The sequence below is a fragment of the Oreochromis niloticus genome, linkage group LG20 (assembly GCF_001858045.2).
Source record: "Oreochromis niloticus isolate F11D_XX linkage group LG20, O_niloticus_UMD_NMBU, whole genome shotgun sequence".
NCBI lineage: Eukaryota > Metazoa > Chordata > Actinopteri > Cichliformes > Cichlidae > Oreochromis > Oreochromis niloticus.
Genome location: NC_031984.2, coordinates 7,223,415 through 7,249,823, shown reverse-complemented (window position 1 = coordinate 7,249,823; position 26,409 = coordinate 7,223,415). Strand labels below are relative to the sequence as shown.

The following is a 26,409-nucleotide window of genomic DNA, read 5'->3' as shown; positions in this document are numbered from 1 at the left end:
AAAACCACAAGTTTTGCCCAGTTTTTCCTACTCACTAATATAACAACCACTGTGTGTGTGTCGTGCTGGGTCAATTTGTAACAGAGATATGGTATGTGTTATATACTTGCAGTTTAGACTCTGTAATTAAAGATCTTTGTGTCATGAACAGGATGACACTTTAACCACAGGAAAAGAGGCTTTAAGACATGAAGGAAAACTCAAACTGTTCAGCACTCTTGGAAAGTATGTATGACTTTTATTCAGTTTCATTGTATATTTAAACTGTTGTTACACTGACAAAGTTTATTTATGATCACGTTATCTAGTTACACTTTTTCAGAGCTGTAGCAAGGTATACATTTAGGGGGGGAGAGGGGGTGCATCCCTGTATCCTTTCTGATTGTGGTCCCAAGGTCTTCAATTATATTGGAGTATTTGGGTTGAAGTTGATGAGAGGACATAATTTCACCCAACAATTAAAAGATACAGACCATCTTCCCAAATGCTTCTCATTACTAATAGTCATTGAGCAGTAGTGTTTGGGGCTAAATCACAGGACTATACAATTGCAATTTGGAATCATTTGCTGAAAATCTTGTGGTCATGAATAGGATGACACTGTAACCACAGGACAAGAAGCTTCAAGTTGTGGAGGAAAACTGTCCTACAGACTCTTGGACAGTATGTATGATTTTTATTCAGTTTCATTGTATATTTAAACTGTTGTGACATGACAAAGTTTATTTATTGTCACGTCATCTATTCACGCTTGGACTTCTTGGTCTTCATGACACATGTAAATAGACATTTACAGGAAACCCAAATGAATATACTGATTAACAAAACAACAAATGCTACAAGGACTGCTATCACATCTAGACAATGATAGGCATACCACGGCAGGTTGTATGACTCAGTGCGCAGATGTGCTGCACCCTTGTGCCTCATGACATATTCCATCCAGAAAACAGCAGTATCAAGAGGCTTCATGGGCTGATCATGATGAAGTTGTGACAATTCGAGCATATTCTTTTTGTAGGGCTTTTCTGGGTCCAAAATATTCTTCAGCGCACTTGTCAGAGAATCAGCATTCAATTTTGTCACATCAAGCATTTCAGCCACTCCCCGGGCCTTCAAATGCACCACGTTGTCATGCTGGTCAAAAATGAGAGGAATGCCCAGAACTGGCACACCATGGTAAATGGCTTCGTACAGGCCATTGGTGCCCCCATGTGTGACAAAAACTTTGGTTTTAGGGTGGCCTAGTAGATCATTTTGAGGCAGCCATTCAACCAGCATGGTGTTGTTTCCCAGAGTGGCTGGTCTTTTCCCAACATGTCTCCACACAACCTTCTGAGGGAGGCTGGCAAATGCTGAGGCAAAGCTCTCTGTTAATTCAGATCCAAGGTCACTCAGCAGAGTCCCCAATGTCATGACGATCACCCCATGTTCACCAGAACTCTGGACGAATTCCTCAAACTCTGATGAGAGAGGCTTTGAAGGCTTACTTTGGAAGCCACCGACGTAGATGACATTGGGCATGGTGGGACGAGGGAACTCAAATGTAAAGTCAACCCGCATGAGCCAGAGGTCAGCCTTTTGGGTTAGAGACATGACATTAACATTATTTCCAAAATAACGATCACACAAGGCCTGGTATGGTGGTCTGGAGACATAGTAGTCCCTGTAAAGAACCATGATGTAATGGATCATATTTCTGATTCTTTGAAAAAAATCCATTTTGTCAGAGTTATGGGAGAAGCATATGGGGATGTAGGACACTGGAGAAGGAGCGACGGCAAGGTGTGCTTCTCCACTAAAAAGCCAGCGCACATTGTAAACCAAAGGCAGCTGGAGATAATGTGCTAACAGCACACCACCTAGAAATGTAGGATCAGTCAGAAAAAGATCATATCCAGTTTTGTTTAGGTCCCCAATCAGCGTCGTATTCTCAAAGATGCTGGAAGTAAAATTTGCCACAACTTGCTGGTTTTGTACTAAAAAGTTAAAGAAATTCCAGTATAACTCAAAAAATGCCCAGAGTGAGCCGTCATTCTTATTAATTTCCATTGACCTCTTCAAAAACGAGCTCATGAAGTTTTGACTCTCAATGGGCTGGGACTGTTCCTGGATGATCGTGATGGAGGTGTAATAAGGTGAGAATTCAGAAATGTACCAGCTGGTGGATGAACGTAGCACAGTGATTTGATGACCTTGAGAATGAAGAGCCTCCACAAGGACTTTCATGTTAAGCCAGTGGCTTCCATCTACTGGAAACACTAGCACTTTTCCACCATCACATGAGGAAGTCAGAGTTGCTGAAAAAAACAGGAAGAAAGCCAAGGCTCGATCTGACCCCATCTCTGCAAAAGAGACAAATTGTTGAATCATTGAATATTTTCTGTTCAAAGAGTGGTTGAGCTTCAGAAGAACAGTATCTGTTTTTGTTGAAGTGGCCATACTTAATTGGACACACGATTGTTCATTGCTGGGTTTTCTCTCTGTTATTATAGTTTTTTTTTTTATCTTCCCATATTATGTGCCTTCAAGTGACTATTATTGTGGGTGACATAAATAAAATTCAGCTGAATCGAATTGAACACATGATATCTACTATAGACTTCTTCTAAAATTGTCATAGTTAACCTTATCAAACACCTGCCCATTTGCACAATAAGCAATAAGTGAAGCATCACGTTTATTTTAATTATTTACATTTGTTTGTGGTCACCTTACAAATGTTCCTAAGGTCATTCCTTCTACAATTTATCACAACATTCAACGGCCAAATAGCTGTCACCACCAGTTATAGGATATGAAACATGTCATTTTACCAATATTTTGATAATAGGCTCATCTACCAGTTATTTCTTGTGTCAAATGCTGTGAAATGGAGAAATAACACTTATGGTCTATTTCCCTGTTTCCAGTATTTGATCTATTTTTTATTTAAATATTATTTTTTATTTACTATGGGGGTAAACTTCTGCATGACCTCTATGCAAGAAGTAAATTATGTTCCAAAAATTAATAAATGTGCAGTTCTAAAACCAAACTAATGAGCAAATATATACCCAGAGAGACACTATGGGACATCGGAAAAGTTCACCATGGGTTCGGTTCAGACCTTTTGGACTGTATCTTTTTACCGTGTTTGGATCCTGGTGACTCTAGCCGGCAGCCCGCAACACCCCCGGGCTCAAGTATTCAGAGTGGCCGTCGACCAGCGCACCCAAGACGGAAGCGCAGCAAGAGAGGCGGGCTACATGCTAAACTAAAGGCTAGAGCCACCAACCACTGCTGCCTAGTCTTTTTTTAGCTAACGTCCGCCCTCACAAGAATACTGTGCTCGGATTTTTACGGAAACCTGGACTACGGCAAGTAGGTCAGACTCGGCCATTCAGTTACAGACACACTCCGTGCACCGCGGAGACCCCACATCTGCCTCGGGTAAAAACAAAGGTTGCAGTGTATACGTTTATGTCAACAACAGGTGGTCTGTGGACACTCAGGTGGTGGAGAAACACTGTTGTGCGGACATCGAAGTGCTGATGGTGAAGTGCAGACCTTTTTATTTACCGAAGGAGTTCAATGCCGTGTTTCTGCTGGCTGTCTACATCCCGCCGCGTCCGATCGGACCACCACGCAAGGACTACTGCACGACGTCAACACGAGACCGCTCACCCGTGTTTGTTGTTGCCGGGGATTTGAATCACTGCAACCACGTCTACAGGAACGTAAGGGGCGCATACAAGGCAGTGCCTCGCCTCCTTTTCAGACAGTCTGACCACAGCATACAGGCAGCTCCTGGAACAAGCCCCCCCAGTAAGTAAAATTATTAAAGTTAGAGTGACGAGACTGATTTGGCGCTTCAGGACTGCTTTGACGCAAACTACAAGTGCTACATAAGCACTTGTTTTACTTTATTATTTTTCATGCTCAGAGTTAAGTTTATTCTTTATTTTAGTTAGTTGTTTATTTAGTTGTGTGAAGGGAACTCGCAAAGTAAGAATTTCATTGCTCTGTGTAACCACTTGTGTTTTGCGGTGTATATGACAATAAACTTCTTGAATCTTGAATATTGAAAGGAAGCATAGAACTGAAGACTTTTGGCATTTTGAAGTGTTCATGAGCTTTAAAATTGAAAAATGCTCAATGGCTGTGATCACATGCACACATTTTTTTCACTGTCATTAAAATGATAACATTTGGAGGTCAGTTATACATATGGGACGTGATTCAATTGCAGTGTGATGATGTCTGTAGTTTAACTGCAACAGTGTGACAGGTCAGAAGTAATTAATATTGAATGTCATGCACTGGTTTTCCCTAACAACTTGTCTCTTTGGCAGATATTTGATCATCGACCTGAAGATGGATGTATCAACAGCAGTTATTACACTTACTGTGTTTGGGCTTTAAACTGATTCTAAACAGAATATTAAACTCCAAGTGTTTGTGTGTGTATGCTGGTTTAAATGCTTACAACTTTCTACAGTATGATGTAGAAACCACACCGTATTTGACCACACTGTATACATGCCTTTTTCCATATTTAGCGGTTACTGTTGTGGAACTGTTGAATAATCACAGGTTAACCAAGTCAAAGTCCTTGTAAACATTAAAATCTAAAATATCTGCTCTGTGTTGTTTATTCATGTCATCTTGCATCAATCACAAAGTTCTATTGCTACAATATAGGAAAACTGTCACCTAGACATGCTTGATGAAGCTGTAATTATGACCTCTGCAGCTGCTGTGTAGGACATTTTTAGCAGACCAACAAAATCTCAACAATATTCAAAAACTGAGGAGATAAAACAGATTCTCACCTCAAGTCTCTGCAACTTCAGTCCCTGTGACTTTCTGCCCAAGCCAAAGAAAATTTATATATTTGAGCTGCTGGTGCAACAGAATCAAGCACCTGCTGGTTGAAAGATGAGTAAATGTGTAACTGTACATGTCTGACTAAACATTTTAATTCTGTTCACTCATTGCTCTCTTTACCCAGTGTAAATAAAAAACCTTCCAAAGATTACTGTCGCTTTCAATAAATGCCCAAAACAAAAAAACCCAGTTGCCATGAAGTTATATCTAAACATCTGTGATTGGATATTTAAGATTTAGAGGGATTTGAAAACAACCACTACCATGAGAATGTAAAAAGAGAGAAATTGACCTGTCAAGAGTGCAGCTTCATTGCTGGCTTGTCTAATGTTCTCAGTTGTTGCTTCTCAATTCTTTCCTACATAAATTAGCTTAACTATTTATATAGTACTACTAGGACCTCTAAATGTCATCATTTGAATCATAGTGAAAGAAATGTATGAATGTGACCACAGCCATTGAGCATTTTTCACTTTTAAAGCTTATGAACACTTCAAAATGCCAAAAGAAAAAGTCTTCAGTTCTATGCTTCATTTCAATATATAAAGAGGCTGTTGCTGCTGCTGTTGTGCTGTTAAGGCTTCTGCTACTGCTTGTTGTATCTGTATGTGTATCTATATCAGCTTTCCTTGGACCCTAAAGTTTTCTACCTCCTTTTTCCCATGCAACACGTGGGGGCGATCGTGGCTCAAGAGTTGTCAGTTCGTCTTGTAACCGGAAGGTTGCCGGTTCGAGCCCTGGCTCAGACAGTCTCAGCCGTTGTGTCCGTGGTCAAGACACTTCACCTGTTACCTACTGGTGGTGGTCAGAGGGCCCGGTGGCGCCAGTGTCCAGCAGCCTCGCCTATGTCAGTGCACTCCAGGGTGGCTGTGGCTACAATGTAGCTTGCCATCACCAGTGTGTGAATGACTGAATGTAGTGTGAAGTGCTTTGGGGTCCTTAGGGACTAAGTAAAGCGCTAAACAAGTACAGGCTATTTCATCATGTTCTTCTTTTGCTTTTTGATGTAGGGCTTTTATTGCATCTTTAGTTGGGAGTTGTGTTCCTATGTTGAAGCAAATCCTCCCTTTCCCACATCTTCCAGATGTAATCTTTTCTCCAATTTTTCCCTTTTCTTCTTCTCCTCTGTTTATCCTTCCAACATTTGTTTTTTTGTTTTTTTTTTACAAAGTCCTTGAACTGTCTCATATTGATGGGAGGTGCTGGTTCTTCTTCTTTAAGTGGTACAGAGATGGCGGTTGTCATTGTAATTTTTTTAAAAATCTTCCACTCTTCTGGTTTGAATTCTCAGAATTTACTTTTATTTTATTTTGTCTTAATTTTGAATTTGTCCTACTCAAATTATTTTGTTGTTTTTGTATTTATTTCCTGTTTTTAATTTGTCGTTATTTATTTCAACCTCAACTGTTATTTTGTTATTATTATCATTTTCAATTTCTTTCTCTAAATTATTATTATTATTTTTGAAAATTGTCAGTATTTGTTTATGCTTTATTATTACTCTGGTCTTTTTGTTAATTAATTAATGACTTAAAAAAAAATCCTATCCTCAAATGAATGAGGTGAAACGTCTTTAAGCAACTTAAAGAAGTCCAGACGCTTCTCTTTCCAAGCTCCTTAGACTGTGATGACCTGGATAACTGAGAAACTTCAGACATATCTTCAAATAGTTTTTCTTAAACTTGTGTTTAATGAATTTAGTTAGTGTTCTTGTTCCATTTTATTTATTCATTTTGTCATCTATTTTCAGTTCCACCTGCACCCACCAGGGACAGGGGAGTGACCTGCAGTATCACCCTCCCACCGGATTGAGCCCGATAGCACATGAGCCCAGTCCTCCGACGAGTTGGCACTATTTTTTTTTAGCTGTAATAACCTCTGTGGACACAGGGTGTCGCACTCTGATGAATAGACCGATGCTTCCTACTTCTTCACTTTCCCTTAGCGTTCTACCACTTCCGGTTTTATTGTTTGCGTGACATAAGGAGGAAAATTAGAAAGAAAAACAAAGAACTACTACAGAGAAAGATTTGCTGTTTTTATGAGAAGTACGATGTCCCAAACAGCTTTAAAAATATGTTGTACCACAGAATTTTCACTATGTTGCTTTCATTATCCTCTCCGATTAAGATACTTTAAATATGGTGAGTACTCCCTATTTTTACCGGCCTCAATTTTTTAACCAATTCACTACCTCGACTGGACTTTGATACCAATCTGGAGGTAAAATGAAAAATAAAATTGTTGTATAACAATTAAGGCCTCAACTAGACTTTGATACCAACACAGAGAGGTTAAGCGAATAAAATTTTTTTTCAAAGAAATAATGTCTTGGCTGGACTGTCATACCAACACGGATGGGTTACAGGAGTTAAAAAAATTATTCTAGATTTTTTTTTTTAAACTTCAACTTTTATAGTCAAGAAATGTAAAATTGATAAAGAGATTGATTTCCAATAATTTCTTGGTACCTTACAGATTGATCACTCACAACAGAATTACTTAATTACAGAATGAAATTTTAATGACAATCTGCATACTTTAATTTTGGTGGGGGTCCCCTTTTAAAAAATTTTTTCACTCACAAGTGTTCAGTTACTTCGGTTCAACCAGTTCAGTGCTTTGACCAGACCGAGGCTCAACTCTCACCACCAATCCAGATTCCCAGATGCAATGGTCCCCTTCTCTTCTATCCAATCAAGGCCCGTGTTGATGCGCCAATTTGTTGGGTTTTTTTCATGAGAGAAGAAAAATATGCTCAAATTTCACAATTTCTTATCAAACGGTTAGAATTTCAGATTAGTTTTATATGGTGCAATAGACCTCCGTCTCTCTGGCTCGCAGACAAAGGCTGCCGGCCGCACCCAGGCAGTAAACACTTTTATTCCATGTGATAAAAACAGAATGTTAACATGATTGGTCAGCAGTTGAAGGAAAGCCTTCAGACCCAATGTCTGTCTCAGGTTTCATCTTCAGCACCTTTCGGACATCTCCCTATATGGAGATGACCCTTCTCACATCACCGTGGCAACCACCTCTTGTCCTCCAGTCAAGTCTGTAGAGTCAGAGAAGGGGAAAGGAGTAGAAGACCATTTCCTAGCACCAGAAGTTATGGCCCTGTTGTCTAGAAGGTATCACAACCCCTATCCACATTCCTGAGAAAGGGGGTTATGTCTTGTGTCTGTTAGTATCAGAGTGTTACAGACTACTTCCAAAACTACCATACAATACATAACTATGTGCAGTAAAGGATTAAACAAATCTGTGATGCAAATTATGAGGTAATAGCCTTAAACATAGAAAATAAATTCTGACATAGTTCAGTCTAGCTTCTGTGCAATTCAATTTGTATAAGTAATGTCTGTTGTTGTATTCCAGCCTAAAATTTTATAATATTAATGCTTACAGTGGGTCAAGCTGCTGAAGGAGAATAAATATGTTTTTGATTAAGGGATAATTTTTCAACTATAATATATAGATAATTTCGGCACGGTGGTTAGCACTGTTGCCGCACAGCAAGAAGGTCCTGAGTTCAATTCCACCATCAGGCCGGGGTCTTTCTGTGTGGAGTTTGCATGTTCTCCCCGTGTTTGCGTGGGTTTCCTCCGGGTACTCTGGCTTCCTCCCACTGTCCAAAGACATGCAGCTTGTGGGGATAGGTTAATTGGATAATCGAAATTGTCACTAGGTGTGAATGGTTGTCTGTCCCTGTGTGTTGGCCCTGCGACGGACTGGCGGCCTGTCCAGGGTGTACCCCGCCTCTCGCCCTATGACAGCTGGGATAGGCTCCAGCGCCCCCCGCGACCCTGAAAAAGGATAAGCGGAAGCGAATGGATGGATGGATGGATAATTTTTTGATGTAAGTCGCTGGGCACAGTGCATGAGGTCCTGATGACCATTATACAGGTGCAATGGATGGTTTGTCCAGAGGACAGCTGAATTATTATAAAATATTCCACCATATAAATCTGAAATCTGTGTGTAATAGTTCACTTTTTTTGCAACACTTGAAACAACTATCACAACTACTAACTATTGACATTAAATTTAGTGCAATCTGCAATGATCTGTGTGCTTCAAACCTTATTAAATTGTGTTTATGCAATAGACATCCTGCTAAAAGGAAAAGTAATACAAAGGCATATGCCATAAGTCCAGCTGCAAAAATCCCACTGTCCCAGGCTTTCAGTCATAAAAGTGACTGTTAGTAAACCCCTTTTCTTTAAAATGCCACCCTTCGTCATGGTATTTTGTTCTTGTTACATGATCTGCATGAAACAAGAGGGTAAGAACATTTGTGGTGAAGTTAGATGCGCCATTTGCTCTTCATCTTCGCCACATTGTGGTTTCAAAATGTCAGGCATCTGGTATGACATTGTTGAAGAGACTAGTGCAAAATAATTTTGATTTTCTGCACGCTGGTTTTTTCTTTTCCTAGGTCTTTAATAATTCCCATACCCACTTTTCTTTGCTAGTGTTTGATTTTTTATTGAGGTTAAGGAAAAGAAGTTAGGAAAAGGAGATAGGAGGTATTTTCGAACACACCCCATTTCCTGTGATCATTCTCTGTTGAAAACTCATTCAGTTTGCTGTGTTTAGTTAGTCCTGTCACCTCTCTCTCTCTCTCTTTTTCTTTTCTGCCACACTATGCAGTTGACTGATAAACAAACAGGTCTTTGTAGTGGTGTAGAAGAGCAGCATGACTTGTGGCAAAGTCATGCTTTGGCAAATGCAAGGAATGCAGGACGTGAACAGAAAGGGATAACTAAAGGAAACAGCTTTTCTTCGCTGTAGCAAAATACAAACATGAAATACATGATAACAAAACTTAACATTAGAAAATAAAAACTCAAGAATGGAAGCAGACTAGGCAGCAGGGGGTGGGTGGGGGGGAGAACACGGACAGCAATGTGGACGACATGGTAAAAAGCAGAGGAAGCAGAGGACTTAAAAACACGAGGGAACACAGCTGGGGGTAATAAGACACATTGTGACAGGGAGGAAGCAAAACTGAACACAGGACAAGATACTGTCAAAATACAACAGGAAACTAACTAAGACGCAGACAATTGCTTGACACTGGGACCGGGGGAGAAACAGACATGGAAACAAGACAGACTGAGGAGACAGAGAGAACGAGGGACACAGAGGGGGCGAGAGACACAACAGGCAAGGCCAAGACAACAAGAGTGAAAGGGAACAGAGTAAATGAACATGAACCTAAGAACTAGAAATATAAATGATTAAACTAGGAAGAGCAAACTCATGTCACTGAGTTTGCTCTTCACTGAACCATGAATAACACTAAATCAAGGAATATCAATTAAACCACAAAATACATAAACACTGGGTCACAGAACGACACCGTAACATCAGTATGCTATTACAACTTGCTTTTGGTAGACTGTGTACCTCCGTTAAACTGCATTGGTCCACAACATCTCAAAATTCCACACAACACTGAGTGAGAATGGTGAGAATTTAGAAATGTGCCAGCTTGAAGAGGACCGCAGCACTGTGATTTGATGACATTGAGAGTGAAGAGCCTCCACAAGGATTTTCATGTTAAGCCAGTGGCTTCCATCTACTGGAAACACTAGCACTTTTCCACCATCACATGAGGAAGTCATAGCTAAAAACGACAGTAAGAAAGTCCAGGCTGGATATGGCTCCATCTCTGCAAAAGAGGCAAATTATTGAATCAACAAATATTTTTGATTCAAAGAGTGCTTGGGCTTCAGAAGAACAGTATCTGTTTTTGTTGAAGTGGCCGTACTTAGTTGCTCACATGATTGTTGGCTTTTGGGGATTTCTCCTTGTTATTGTTAGAGTCTTTAACTTCCAATATAAAGTGCCTTGAGGCGACTATTGTTGCGGGTGATTTAAATAAAACTGCACTGAATTGAATTGAACACAGGATCTCTAATATGGATTTCTTCCAAAATGATTTTACCAATATTTTGATAATAGACCCATGTACCAGTTATTTCTTGGGTCAAATCCTGAGAAATGGAGAAACAACACTTGTGGTCACATTTTCTACTTAATAATTTTGACGTATATTATAAACCAAACAATGTTAGGCCCAAAAGAAGCTTTTGTTTTGTTTTGGTACTTTCTTATTCATTACTCTTTTTTTAACCCTTGATGTTCAGCTCATAGACAATTTCTGGATTTGAGATAACAGCCAGAAGTTACTGACACTTGAGAACCTCAGCAGTTAAATCCCTTTAAAACGAGATGCTATCTTATACAACAACAACATTACTTCAAAATGAACACGCAAATCGCAAAGACAGCAATCTGATGAATAAAGCATAAGTATATAACCAAAGAACCAGAGAACAGTTATGTAGTATATGTAGCATCCTCCACTCATATAATAGCTGTCTAGCACCTTAATTTGCTGCTATTTAATGGTTTATAACACACAAGTAATTCCCCACGACCTTCAAAAGCTAACTATGTCAAATTTTTGAACAACACAATTTCTGTACACCACATTTCATTATCAATCAAACAATCAAGATGTGATTAAATTGCAGATTATAATGGGGTTGTATAATGATGTTCTATTAACTGTTCAGGAATTATAACAGCGTTTATACAGTCCACCATTTTCAAAACTCACAGTTCTGAAAAAAAAAACAAGATTAACCCAAACTAGAATGATGACAACAGAAAATTCTGAAGAAGAGGAGAGACAGCTCATGATATGAAGAATACAACATCATATGTCAAACACAGCAGTGACGAGAGACTCTCTCTCTGGGCGTGAGATCACTGAGGCAGTTAAACAACTCCTTGGTAGCAGGCCCCCACTTGCAGCATTCTAGCCTCCTTTCTATGTGTACATGTCTCCTCAGCATAATCACTGTGGCGACCACTGTAAAGCTTTGATTATACTCCACTGTGAACATTGACAGCTGTGGATAAACTTATTTAACTTAATTTTATTATTATCTGTATAACCTTTTTTGTTTTTACTAAACCAATAAAATAATTTTTTATTTCTTTTTTAACTTGGGGGTAAACTTCTGCACGACCTCTATGCAAGAAGTAAATTAGCATATGATCCAAAAATTATTAAAAGTGCAATTCTAAAACCAAACTAGTGAGCAAACAAATATATATTGAAAGAAAGCATCAAAAGTATTTAATAATGAATATCATTCAGTGGTTTTTCCTAACAACTCGTCTCCTTGGCAGATATTTGATATTTAATCAGCTACCTGAAAATGGATGTGTGAACAGCAGGTATTACACTTATTGTAATTATTATTGTGTTTGGGCTTTAAACTGATTCTAAACAGAATATTAAACTCCATTTAAGTGTAGCTGGTGTGGGTCTGTGTGTGTATGTTGCTTGATGAAGCTGTAATTATGACCTCTACAGCTGCTGTGTAGGATATTTTAGCAGATAAACAAAATCTCAACAATATTCAAAAAATGAATAGAAAAAAATAGATTCTCACCTAAAACCTCTGCAGCTTTAGTCCTTGTGACCACCTGCCCAAGCCAAGGAAAATTTATATATCTGACTGCTTGTGCAACAGAACTGAGGACCTGCTGGTCGAAAGATGAGTAAATGTATAACTGTACATGTCTGGCTAAACTTTTTCGTTCTGTTCACTCTTTGGAAGGTTACTATAGCTTTCGATAAATGCTAAAAACAGCTGCTATGACAGTATAGCTAACCATGTATGTATGGCATTTTTAAGATTGGGAGGGATTTGAAAACAACCACTACCATGAGAGTAGCCACTTTGCTCACTCATGTCATGTTCTTAATTCTTGCTTCTCAATTAACTAGCTAGCTTAACTATCTGAACACTGAGACAGTCAGATATTCAGTTCAAACTGCCTCACCACTGGAAAATCTTTTAAATCACTGAAACATTTAAAACCAGGGGAAGCTGATACAGTGATAGTGTGTGTTGTGGGATTTCTCTTTAGTGTATTTCTCTTTAATGTATTGTCTTGATCAGGGCCGTGCAGAGACGTTTATAGGGGCGGGTGCTCAAAGCTAAAAAGGGGCACACTGAACCAGGGTGAATAACAACAACACACATTCATCAAGAATCTAATATGGGATCGCATCATACTATATCACTGTTGTGAGGCAAAGCAAACGTAGCCTATGTTTTACCTGATGGGTACAATGTTGCTGTTGAGGGGTTGCTGCTGCTCCTGCTGCTGATAGTGCTGGAGGGCAGGGCTGTGTTGATCTGAGACTGTAGACATTAAAAAGTCCATAGGAGAGATGGTAGCTGATTAAACAAGTGTCATGAGATAATAACAAATTGCAAAGATTGGTGACAGCGCTTGGAACCATAAGGCAACAAAAAACTGAGAAATAAACTAGACCCTGCCTGTGAATCACTCTTTGCCTCTCTTCCTCCTTCCATCCCCTCATTTCATCTGTCACTCTCCACTTGCTGTCCATCTGAGAACAAGGCACAACTTGCTATTGCAATAAACTATTATTTAATTTTCCACACTTAATGATGACAGAAAAATGTTATAGAAGCAAAACATTTCAGTTGTGCTTATTATTATTTTTATACTGGAATACCTCTCCAACAACTGGTACATGTGTTAATGTTACCTGTGCTCTTTGTAATCCAGCTGCTGAGGGATCCACTGCCTTTAGTAGCCTCACACAGCTCCTACTGTTTCCTCCTCATGTCCTTACCAGCCATGTCTGGACAATGTTATATTATGAGTAATAATTCAAAAATCCATATACATAAAACACACACATGCACGTGCACACAGTGACATTTTAGACCTTCTTCAGAATACTGTATATACTGTGGGCACAAGTTTCCATCATGGTGCTGATCCAGAATCCTTCCCTTATTATTTATTAGTAGAGCTACAATAATAAAGCAATGAGGGAAAAAAATAATAAATTTATAATAATGTATTTATGATGATTCCATTTGTTTCACTATCCACTCTGTGCAGGAAGAAAGCTTTTTTCTTTTTACATTTTTAAACTGTAGAGATACAATAATTTTGCTGCTGTAAAATCAGCATTTTGTCTTATTTAAAATATAAATCTAATATAATCTGTTTCTTAATGTATGTTCTTTAAAATACAGTGTTTTTTTTAAATATTATAATTATAATAATCCATTATTATGTGGACATGCATATTAGATCGTTTTAAGTGAAATATAAGCCCTCCGGAAAGGCAGGAAAAGCCCTGTAACTTACTTTAAAACTAAATATGTTCCCTAAAACGGTGGACAGAGCTACAGACCCATGACAGCCTTACCCAGTGAGCCAGCAGCTATGACCAGCACTACTTGTGCAGTTAATAAAAGGACAGGTAAAGTTTGTCGCGCTGTTGCACACACAGCACGCTCGTTTGTTTCAGTTCGTCAGTTGCCACAAGACAGCTTACCAGCGTGTACGTGATAAGCTAATACTGCTGTGTGCTGCAGACTACAGTGTGCGCTGTACAGCTACTTACTGGTTTTGTCGCATCAGTCTGTGTCTCTGAGGTCATTTGTGTTTCTCCTACAGCTCCGGACCGCAAAAAATGCGCGTGCTCTTTGTGAGCTCGTTCCCGGCTCGTAACCAGCGCGTTCTGCCGTCAAGGGCGATCATTGGTTAATGGTGATCATGTGACTGATGCAAGCCAGATCCTTTTATTTAGCAAAAATGTGATTAATAGTTAAATATTATTGTTGATGGGCACAGACAGGACTCCACACGCACACACACATTAAAAAAAAAAAAAAAATTAAAATTAAAAAAAAAATTGCCTCAACAAAAGGGCACTTTGGGCACCCATCAGGAAAGGGGCGGGTGCTCAAGCCCCTTCCGCCCCCCCCTCTGCACGTGCCAGGAAAATCATATCCAGTTTCTTTCAGCTACCTATTAGTGTCTTGTTCTCAAAGACAGACTCTCAGTTGGTTGGTTCCTGGTTGACTGTCATGGGGGTGTAATGGGGATGAAAAGCTTCACACTTGCTGGTATGGGGATTTGTTTACTTTTCTTGTACTGTGCTTCCAATTTAAGATTTATTTGACTTGCTTATTAGTGTTTGGGTTTTTAATTTCATTATAAACTGAATTTTAGTCTTTGTGTAAGAGTAGCCGGTGTGTGTGTTCTTGCGTGTATACGTGCCTAATAAAGATATGTTGATATGCTATCACACTGTATTTGCTACACGTAGCCCTTTCTTCCAGGAATTGTGAAGTAATGACCAACACAAGTTACAGCATCAAAGCTTCATTAGTTTTCTTGCTAAACCGTTTGCACCATGCACTGCAGGTTGGTAAACACACAAATTCCTATACTAATGAAGCAAGAAAAGATGATGTAATATATTTCAGGAATTTGAATAAAATGTATGCATTCTCTAGGCTTAAAGTACTATCTCTGTTTTAGATTATTTTATTGTCCTAAACTGTAAATGCAAAAAAAAAAAAATGAGCCATTTATAATACCATGGCCAAAATATGTGTGCTGTGGATTAGACCTCTATAGTCTTTCTGCAGGCCTGTTTAGGGAGCAAGAAAGGTCCATAAAACGTAAGAGAAATGATACAGATGCAGACCGTAAAATCGATCCTTACCTCAGACCCCAATAGACTCCAGTTGTGTTGCATAATGGGCTCACATACTGAACACCCTGTATGCAGGACTCATTATGAAAAATATGCCACTTCTACCCCCCCAAAGAGGATTTCAGCCAGAGCTTCTTAGAGTATCCAAGCTAATTGCAACAGTTTCCTTTAACCCTTTCATACATAGTGTTTATTTTTAACTACTGTTTATTACTAGTTACATTCTTAAGTAAATTCTCAGACGACACAGTCATTGTTGAGAAAAGTCAGTCAGTTCCAACTGCAGATGAATATTAATAGCACAGATACCGATTGGTGGAACAATATAAATACCATGGAATGGTCACTGGCACTAATTTAAAATTCATTACCATTATGGAAGCAGTGGTCAAGAAGAGTGTTCAACACTTTTTGAGTGAGTTAAGTTTTTCATGAGGATAGAAAAATAATCACCGTTGTCTTTTATTGAACTGGTTTTAACATTTTTCATTTTTTCCTGGTTTGGTTTTGGTTAGAACCAAGAGTAGTATATATTTTAACAAAGTTTAACAAAGACCTGTCACGGTCGCGCTGGTAGACCTTGGGGATGTGGGGAAATTAGGACCCAAATGCAGGACTCTTCAATGCAAAGCAGCGCATTTATTTACAGTGAAGTAAACTGATACTATAACAACAAATCCCCAGTGCGTTCCCGACTCCCTTGCATTGTCCTCGTCCCAGAGTAGTGTCCTGTGTCTCCGCTCCTCAGTGTATGAGCACCCCATGCTCACTGCCCTCTCGACTCCACACTCCACCTGGAAAATAGCAAAGAGGGAGCCGTCAGAACACACCACAATTGCGAGAGACTAACCTTATCTAACTGTCGAAGAGACTAACGTGAAGTCACGTGATAATTCAGCGTCGGGAAGCGATCAGCTACACTCCTATGTAGCTCCCTCAACGATCCAGATCAGCTGCAGGTGTGTGAGATCCTCCTCCTCAGGAGTGGCCAGCCTCCCAACGGGACACACCCATCAGGCCTGGTGTCCCATGGAGCTTTTATTTCGAGCCTTCCCATATGGAAAAGAAATAGTAAAAACTTATAAAAGACTTGCATAAGATGTGGTCTACTTCATATAGTGAATCATATAAGGCTTATATGATTTACTAATGAGTTACTCATTAATACTCATTAGTATTAATACTCATTAATACTAATGAGTAAGTAATGAGAAAGTGGCCACTTTCTCATTACTTTCATATATTGTTTTAGTAAGTATCCAAAACATAGAAGTTTCATTTATGTAATTTTTCAAGGGATCTTATATCTGTTTTCACTCTTTTATGCTTTTCATACAAGTTTCACACTAGACAGATACAAACTTTATAAGATTTATATATATCTTTTCCATATGGGTTTCTGTCAGTTATTTCTCTGCTTTTAGCTTTTGAGTTTCTTGTTCAAATGTTCTAGTCCTTAGTTTAAATTTGTTTTGTTTAGGTGTGCGTCTGTCTTTTAATATTATCACATTTGTTAGTTACTTCTTGTTTCACTTCCCCATGTGTCAGTACGTTGGTTATTATATTTTTTTTTTGTTCCTTGTAAGAGCATCTGTGTCTCTTCATACTCTGATAGATGCACTTAAAAGCAACTTGGGGTTAGCATCTTGCCCAATGATATTTGGCATGTAGAAGTTGAATCACTAGATTGTTGCAAAAACTGGCACTTTGACACCTAAGATGTGAGTCTCTGGAGGTGTAACAATCGAGGTGAGACATGCAGATAAATGTTCTTACTGAAAGCAAAGAGTACTATTTGATATGAATATAGGGACAGTGCAAAACAGGGTAAAAATAGAGCCGTCATGCAGGAACACATTGATTTCCTTTTTAACTAAATGGAAAATTTTACCCCTTTTGAAACATTGAGTCACTACAAATTACAAGTCTTCAGTGTTCCTTAAATGTCATTGTTACACTTACTATTTTGACACAGTTTAAGATATATTTTCTACTTTATTGTTTAGAATAAATTCAAATAAACAAAATCTAGTTTCTTCATGTTCATATTCTTCATATTAGTTGTTGTAGTTTAAAAAACAAAAACAAAACCCCCCCAGAAAGGTTTAATAAGGATGTAGCTTGGCTGTGGAAAGAGCACTTCAAGGATCTTCTTCTAATATAAGCACAGACTGAGGACAAAGATCTAGTCTACCTCTCAAGCATATTTCAAGGTGTGTGGGAATTTGCCCAGCCAGTTAATACGTGTTTTGTGGATTTGGGAAAGTGCTTTGACTTCTCCCTTTAGGTGGTTTTGTGAGGGGTACTTTAGGGGTATGTGGTATCAGGCCTGTTTTTGAGGGGCTATCCACTCCCTACAACAGTGTAACCTTGGTTCACATTGTTGGTGTTGGATTCAGCTAAAGCTGCCCTCTGTCACTGATTCTGTTCATAGTATTTTATTATCAGTTCAATCCAATTTATATTTTCATAGATTAGATTAGATTAGATTAGATAAAACTTTATTAATCCCTCGGGTGGGTTCCTCTGGGAAACCACAACAACACTTACCTCAGGGCATTTCATATAGTAAATTAAAGACCCTTCACTAATAGAGACTAATTAGAATTTCTAAGCTAATGAGTGACAGAGGGTGATGGGTTTGGTGGTTTCTTGTCTCTGCATTTTGAATAGAATATAGTTTGATTTCGAACTCCAGCTGACCCTGGAGTGGTTTACAGAGGGGTTGGGGTGGCTGTATTTGAGGAGGTACGCATCTGTTAATGGGAAGGTTGGTGGTTCATTCCCTGGCTCCTCCAGTTTACATGTCAAATGTCCTTGGGCAAGATACTAACCCCAAGTTACTCTCTGATGCATCCATCAGAGTGTGAATGGCTGTGAATGGTGTGAACAAGGCAAGCTGGCCCTCCCTAATACACACATGCAGATATGTTTAGAAATGAAAGTAATTCTCATCCCTTTCTAGTGTTTATTAAAAACACCAGGCACTTAAATCTCTCTTAGAAACTTAGACCATAAGATAAGATCACCTTTATTAATCCCACACGTGGGAAATTTGTTTTGTCACAGCAGGAAGTGGACAGTGCAAAAGTTATGAAGGAAAAATTAGAATAAAAATAAAATAAGAATAAATACAGTACACAACTGTACAGAATAGAATAAAATAAAATACTATATACAGTAAAATAAAATAGAATAAAATATACAATAAGATAAAAATAGAATACAAATGCTATATACAACTGAGTAAAAATACAACGATGCCAGAAAGATTATTGCACATTAGTGTTATTGCACATGTGTGGATGTGTGTGTTAAGAAACTCAGAATGAGCAGAGCTGCTGTAACATGAGTCTTGAGGTACTTTCAAAATACCAACCCTTTAAAGCCAAGCTTTAACATGCAAATGTTTTTAGAAAAACCCTAAGAAGCGCATGACAGTCAATTTCTATATATAAAATTACACCACATTTCGATGTTCATATTCAAATATCTGCTGGGCACACAGCTCTGTGTACTTTATAAATGATCACATTATCTTAAACTGTTGTTTCCGTTATTACCGCACCCAACTGCAAAGTATACACAGGATGTAACAAAATCATTATCTAGATCTGCTGTATGAAGCGGTGGATTAGATGTCTGTAGCTTTGGGAGGGAAAAAAAAACTGAGCACACAGAAACTGTTGATCCCCTGCCTTGATAACCTAAGTCTCTCTCTCCTTGTCTAAACCACAAAAACCAATACACAGACATAAGAAAGCAGCAGAGTTTCTCATAAACACTGTTATTTTTGAATACTAAGAAGAGGTGTCCAAGAGAGCAATCAAGTTTCCCCCTGTTGTTGCTTCTCTTTTCCTCTTATTTTACTTAGCTTGTCATCTCAGATAGTATAGAATGAACTTCAAATCATATGAGGTGAGATCCTATTAAATGAGTTACAGCAATGTTGAATCAATTTAAATGAAAAAAAAAAACATGAAGGGGAAGTAAAATCACACGTGACAAAACCTAAGAAATGATCCACTGAGGCCACTGATTTCTGTAATTTTTTTTCTTATCTGTGAGGAAACTTGGAGAAATTTTTGACCAGAATATGTCCTTCAATGCACATATTAAACAAATATGTATGACCTCTTTTTTCCATTTGCGCAATATCTCTAAAATTAGAAATATTCTGTCTCAGAGTGACGCTGAAAAACTTGTTCATGCATTTATTACTTCCAGGCTGGTAATAAGCTAGGTGGTGTTGCTCAAAGGTTAAAAGAGCCTGATAGTGGGATATGAAATTATGTGTAGGCTAGTGGAAACAGGAAGAGCATGAGAGAGAGTGTTAAAATTAAAGTCAAAAAGGGAAACAGAATGAGACAGGTGTGTCTGTGACAAATGAAGTGTCTTATATAGTGGAGTCGCTGTGTTAAGCTTTTAAACTGTATGTTTAAACCACATGACCCATATATTTAGGTCAAATATAGCTACCATTATATTAATGAAAAGTTTGTGCCACTTGTTGTATGAACACATGCTGATCAATATTGTTTGAAAATGTGATAATTAGGATCAATAAGTAACCTTTGATTATATTATGGCCAACAGTGACTAGTCCAACATAGGGTTAATTCAGCTTGGCACTGCTGAAGTATGCACATAGGACCCTTTCTCAGCGTTCACCTGTGTTTATCTGTACTGTCCCACGTAGTGTCCAGCCCCTTCAAAGCCTATACGGTAAACAAACTCGGCCCTGCTGGTCATGCACCTGAGATTCTGGTTCTCGCCTCAGTCGCCTGAAGGCGAGAAAAACCCTTACTTAGCATAGATAGCATGTGCGCCTGACAAAATTGTCAAACTGATTAACTGTTAACTGCTGTCTTGCAGACTTTTGGACTCAGTTTGGCCATAAAACTGACAAAGGGAACCAATTTAATGATGGATGAAAGAGTGGTGCTTGAGAAGTTGTGGGATAGGGTCAGAAAGTATGCATCATATGTGGAAGATGAAAAGAAAGAACAAAAGGATGAAAGGGTACCCATGGCAGGAGGGGGGTACTGGAAAAGTATAAAAGTAGCTCTATTGCATCAGTGAATCAGAGGAAAGCTGCTGGCCCCGACGGAATACCTGGTAGAGTGCTCAAAGCCTGTGCCGACCAGCTGGCTCCTGTGTTCACCAGACTATTCAACCTCTCCCTGACACATGCCACTGTCCCTCACTGCCTGAAATCATCAACAATAGTCCCAGTCCCCAAGTCCACCACCATCAGTAGCCTCAGTGACTACAGACCCATCGCACTGACTCCAGTGGTTGCAAAGTGCTTTGAGAAGCTGGTCCTAAAACACATAAAGGACTGCCTCCCACCCAGCTTCGACCCCCACCAGTTTGCCTACAGGGCAAATAGGTCCACAGAGGATGCAATTTCCACTGCTCTCCACTCTGCTCTGCATCACCTGGAGAATCCTGGGACATCAGTAAGGATGCTCTTTGTTGATTACAGCTCGGCCTTCAATACTATCATCCCAGACATTCTTATAGACAAGCTGGTAAACTTGGACTTCCCCCCCTCCACATGTGCATGGATCAAAAACTTCCTCACAGACCGTTCACAATCAGTCAAGGTTGGCAACCAGCAATCATCCACCCTGTCGCTCAGCACTGGCTCACCACAGGGATGTGTGCTGAGTCCACTATTATACACCATCTACACCAGTGACTGCACCCCAACGCACCCCTGCAACATCATCATCAAATTTGCAGACGACACCACTCTGATGGGGCTCATCACCAACGATGATGACACCGCCTACAGGGATGAGGTCCAGCGGCTGTCAGAATGGTGTAACTACAATAACCTCACCCTAAACACCAAGAAAACCAAGGAAGTGGTCATGGACTTCCGCAAAACAAGGACTGATCCTCCCCCCCTCTCCATAAAAGGTGACTATGTGGAGAGGGTGTCCTCCTTTAAGTTCCTCGGCACCCACATATCTGAGGACCTATCTTGGTCCACAAACACATCAGCCCTAGTAAAGAAAGCCCAGCAGCGCCTCCATTTCTTGAGGGTTCTGAGATGGAACAGGCTGCAGACTGAACTCCTAGTGTCCTTCTACCGTGCCACTATCGAGAGTGTGCTGGTGCACGCCATCCCTGTGTGGTACGCTGGTTGCACAACAGCTGACAAGAAGAGACTACAGAGGATCATCAGAACTGCAGAGAAGGTGATCGGCTGTCCACTCCCCTCCCTGGACTTAATTGCCAGCTCAAGATGTCTCTCCAGAGCCAGGGCAATTATAAAGGACCACCTCCATCCTAACCACCACCTCTTCAACATCCTGCCCTCTGGAAAAAGGCTCAGATCCATCAGGTGCAAAACCAACAGACTAAAGAACAGCTTCTTCCCGTGGGCTGTCAGAACTATTAATGGAAACTAAGAGTGTGTAAAGACTTCCCCAACACATCCACCCTGACACTGCTGTTGATCATCTGTGTGCAATATCTCAGTCTTTCCATGTTCTGTGCAATATTTTTGGCTCAAGTGCAATTATTTTGGTCCCAGTCTGTTTCAATGTTTCCTACACATACACCATATATATATACACTGCTTTTTATTTTATTTTATTCTATTTATTTATTTATTTATTTATTTTCCACCTTCGATGTATATTGGTTTCTCTTTTTCTTACTTTAGCACCTTTGTGGTCCAGCTACCCAATTTCGCTGTGCAAGAAACTGCACAATGACAATAAAAAGCTCTAAGTCTCTATTGAGATGAAATGTCTCAGATCATCCTTAGAGCATACTCTGTGTGCCCTACAGTTTGACATGCGCAATCTCCATATGCATATACTTTGCTGAATAAAGAGTTGAAGTTGGACTTCATGTCTCCAAGTGACTTCTTGCCATCAAAGAATCGGGTGAAGCTGGCATACTTTGACAGCTTAAAACTTTCCTTTCTGATAAAGCATGGAGTTAGGGCTGGATCAGGTGACCCTGAATCCTCCCTCAGTTGGAATAGGCATAGGCTGCTGGGGGATTCCCATGATGCATTGAGTATTTCTTCTTCAGTCACCTTTGTCCCTCACTATATGTTAATATTAATAGACCTCTCTGCATTGAATCATACTTGTTATTAATCTCTGGCTCTCTTCCACAGTATGTCTTTTATCCTGTTTTCCTTCTCTCACCCCAACCGGTCGCAGCAGATGGCCCCGCCCCTCCCTGAGTCTGGTTCTGCTGGAGGTTTCTTCCTGTTAAAAGGAGGTTTTTCCTTTCCACTGTTGCCAAAGTGGTTGCTCATAGGGGGTCATATGATTGTTGGGTTTTTCTCTGTATGTAATAATGTAGGGTCTACCTTGAGCGCCATGAGGTGACTGTTGTTGTGATTTGGCGCTATATAAATAAAATACATAAAATAAAATTGAATTGAATTGAATTATCTAATGTTATCAGACTCTGCCACTTTTGCAATATTTGTCTTTGCCACTTTGTCACTTGCTTTTACACAAAGAAGCCAAGTGTGTCTCAACAACAGATGGACACATTATTCAGAGAGCGTGGCAGCTCCAGTCAGGCCTTTTGAGAAAATGAGAGATGCAGAAGAGCACATGGCGATGTATCTGTCTCCAGAGTCAGCAGCTAGTTGTCAAAACTGTACACGTGCACAATGGTTGTTCCTTCTTTCAGGTACACTGGCCTCATGACCTTATGACCATGTCCAAAGAGCACTTAGATTCTTCTGCTCATTATATAGGCACAACAAATGGATGACACTTTAACCAGTAGGTGAGGCTATAAGCTATGAAGGATTTTTAAAACAAACTGTTGGTAATACATGTGCTGAGATTTTTTTAAATTAAGGTCTTTTTATTGAAAGAGATTTTTGTACAATCACAAACATCAAATTTAACATACAAGCAGTGGAGTATACTGCTTATAAACTAAAACCGCACCCTCCCATCTGCCAGAATTAAAGGAGAGGGGAAAAGAGGGGGGGGGGTGTCAGTATGTTATATATTTGTATACTTTGGTCAATACATGTCAGAAATGGTTGCCAGGTAGTGTAGAAGTTGGACGTGGATCCTTTGAAGGAGCATCTCATCTTTTCCAGTTTAAGAAACTGCATAATGTCTGTGATCCATTGTGAACAAAAGGGGGCGAGGAGTCTTTCCAATGTAACAACACACGTCTCCTAGCTAACAAAGTACAAAAGGCTATCATTTTCAGCTTATGTTTGTTCAGATGCTTCCCCTGTGGGATGGTACCAAATAGACCAGCAAAGGGACATGGATTAAATGGCTGTGCAGGAACTCCAGCAACACTTAAGGAAAGATGAACAACTTTATTGACTGACCAACGTGTTTCGGCTTGTGGCCATCATCAGGGTCATTAAATGGCTCTCCTAAAATTTTTGAAAGAGTAGAGAAAACTAATTGCCAAAACTGATGAAGCATTGGACATGTCCAGAACATATGTAGAAGGGTGGCTGGAGCTTAAATTTATCACAGGTAGGATCCAGATCTGGTGTAAATCTGGACAATTAAGTCTTTGACCAGTGTAGTCGATGTACAGTTTTAAACTGAATAACAGTATGACGTTGGCAAATTGAAGATGAGTAGATCCTTCCTATAATTTTCAGCCACTCTTCCCCTGAAATTTCAACATTTAAATCTTTTTTCCACTTTACTTTTAGATGATTAAGAGTAGTTGAGCTGTGTTGGATTAGTTTATTATAGATGTTACCAATAATTTGTTTCTGTTCAAATGCAACTTTAAAAATATCATCTAACAGAGAGACAGGTGGACGAGAGGGGAAGCAATCAGTATGTGAGGATACAAATTTTTGTAATTGTAAATATCTAAAAAGGTTGGATTCGGGTATGGAAAACCTGTTTACCAGCTGCTCAAAAGAGACAAATTTGTTGCTAAGGTAAAGGTCTTGCACTGACAGAATACCATTTTTACACCTAACCTGAAAGCCTCCATCTGATGAGGAGGGAGCAAACATATGGTTTCTAATAACTGGTGCAAAGAGAGAAAGCCTGAAGGTTTTCCTAAGCTGGTTCCAAATACGAATTGAGTTTATCACAACTGGATTATAGTGAGAGACTGGCCTGACTGAAAGGATCCTCGGCACACAGCAATGCTCCCAGACTCACCTGGCCACAGGATGAGCTCTCCAGGAGGAGCCAGCTTGGAACAACTAAATGATCAGCGTCACGCATCCAGTGGAGCAGTACGCTGATATTGGCTGACCAATAATAAAACAGAAAGTTAGGGAGAGCCAGTCCACCCTGTGGGCGTGGCCTTTGCAGGATGCTCTTTCTTATACGTGGGTTCTTCTTGTTTCAAATGAATGATGATATTAACTTGTCTAAAGAGCTGAAGAAATGTTTGGTCAGCTATATAGGGAGGTTTTGGAATAGATAATGGAGCCTTGGCAACAGGTTCATTTTAATTATAGTAATCCTCCCACAAAGGGAAAGGGATAATAAGTTCCAGCAATGGATGTCCTTTTTCAGACTCTGCAAGGTAGTTTGCTTTATAAAGATCTTTGTAACAGCTGGAGATCCAGATTCTGAGGTATTTAAACTTTTTATTATTGATTTTGAATGGTATTAGATTAGATGGGATATTTTTTGCAGATTCATTGATTGGGATGAATTCACTTTTCTGAGGATTTATTTTGTAGCCAGACATTGAACCAAACCATTGCAGAGTGCTTAGTAATTCTGAGGTGTTTAGGGAGGGGTCAGTTATAAAAAGTAATAGATCGTCTGCATAAAGGGAGACTTTGTATTCTTGGCCTACTCGGACAACTCGTGTGATACTGGTACTTTGCCGTATGGCTGATGCTAAGGGCTCTATAGCGATGACAAACAAAAGTGGAGATAGGGGGCAGCCCTGCCTAGTGCCCCTATGGAGTTTAAAATAAGAAGAGTTCATATTATTAGTATGCACAGCTGCCATTGGTGAATCGTAGAGAGTATTAACCCACGATATGAGTCTGGGGCCAAAACCAAATTTGCTCAAAGTATAGAAAAGGTAATTGCACTCCACCCAGTTGAAGGCCTTCAAGCATCAAGTGACAGTAGGGCTTGAGGTGTATCGGTTGAGGGAAAGTCATGAATTATACTTAAGACGCGTCTAACATTTAAAAAAGAGTATCTGCCCTTGAGAAAGCCAGTTTGGTCTGAAATGATAGTTGGTAACACTACGTCTAAGCGCTGTGATAAAGTTTTAGTGAGAATCTTCACATCGGTGTTTAGCAGTGAAATCAGCCGGTATGAACTACATTGGAGAGGGTCTTTATTCTTTTTCAGACTGAGTGAAAATTTCCCACATGTGGGACTAATAAAGGTTATCTTATCTTATCTTATCTTATCTTATCTTATAACCGCTTCTCCCATAGTTGGAGGGAGAGTACATGTGCTGAGATTTTTACTGTCTTTTAAATTTGTTTGCTTACCTGGTTTCCTTACAGGACTTTTATTGTTCTGCTGCACTTCTTGTCAGTGTTACTATCTTCCCAGAGCTCTGAAATAGCGGACATATGGGCTTGATCTGGGCTAGTTTTGACATAACTCAGTTGGTTATTGGAATAACCTATTAAGCTATATTCTGGCCTCTAACATCTGACCTTAAATTTTTTAAGCAACAGAGGAGTAGCCATATTTACCAGAGTCAATGCTAACAGTCAAGGACAAATTTGGCCATAGAAAACTGTAGATGTGGGCCTCAGTAGGGTCAAACATTTATTGTTATCTGGGATTTGACTTTTGAATTTTTAGCAAAACAGCCGAACACCGCTCCACCTGCTGGTTCTGTTCTTTGAAAGTAAGGTTGAAGAATATTGGCCACTCTGAAAATAAAGGTGATGATATGAAACTTTAAAAAGAAATAAAAACAAAAATAATAAAAAAAATAAAAATAAAATAAAATACAATAAAATAAACACAAAACACTGCTTC

General features: G+C 39.4%; 1 protein-coding gene across 9 annotated transcripts; it reads right to left on the bottom strand.

Moving 5' to 3' along the window:
* Window positions 1-216: 216 nt before the first annotated feature.
* On the bottom strand, window positions 217-13,077 carry LOC100700159 (UDP-glucuronosyltransferase 2A2). 9 transcript variants are annotated; one of them, XM_025901590.1, is made up of 3 exons: window positions 4,815-5,300; window positions 3,550-3,789; window positions 217-2,345 (listed from the first exon to the last, which is right to left on the bottom strand). In XM_025901590.1, the coding sequence occupies exon 3, from the start codon at window positions 2,341-2,343 to the stop codon at window positions 742-744; it is 1,602 nt and encodes a 533-aa protein (XP_025757375.1). In that variant the 5' UTR covers window positions 2,344-2,345; window positions 3,550-3,789; window positions 4,815-5,300; the 3' UTR covers window positions 217-741. The 9 variants fall into 9 exon arrangements, 8 of the variants coding, with proteins under 8 accessions (XP_025757375.1, XP_025757377.1, XP_019205544.1 ...); XM_025901592.1 differs by having other exon boundaries at window positions 3,667-3,789; XM_019349999.2 differs by lacking the exons at window positions 3,550-3,789; window positions 4,815-5,300 and adding an exon at window positions 13,019-13,073.
* Window positions 13,078-26,409: the final 13,332 nt, after the last annotated feature.

Bases quoted from the DNA above. Each gene is read 5' to 3' on its own strand.
- LOC100700159 (XM_019349999.2), bottom strand. From the start codon at position 2,343: ATGGGGTCAGATCGAGCCTTGGCTTTCTTCCTGTTTTTTTCAGCAACT.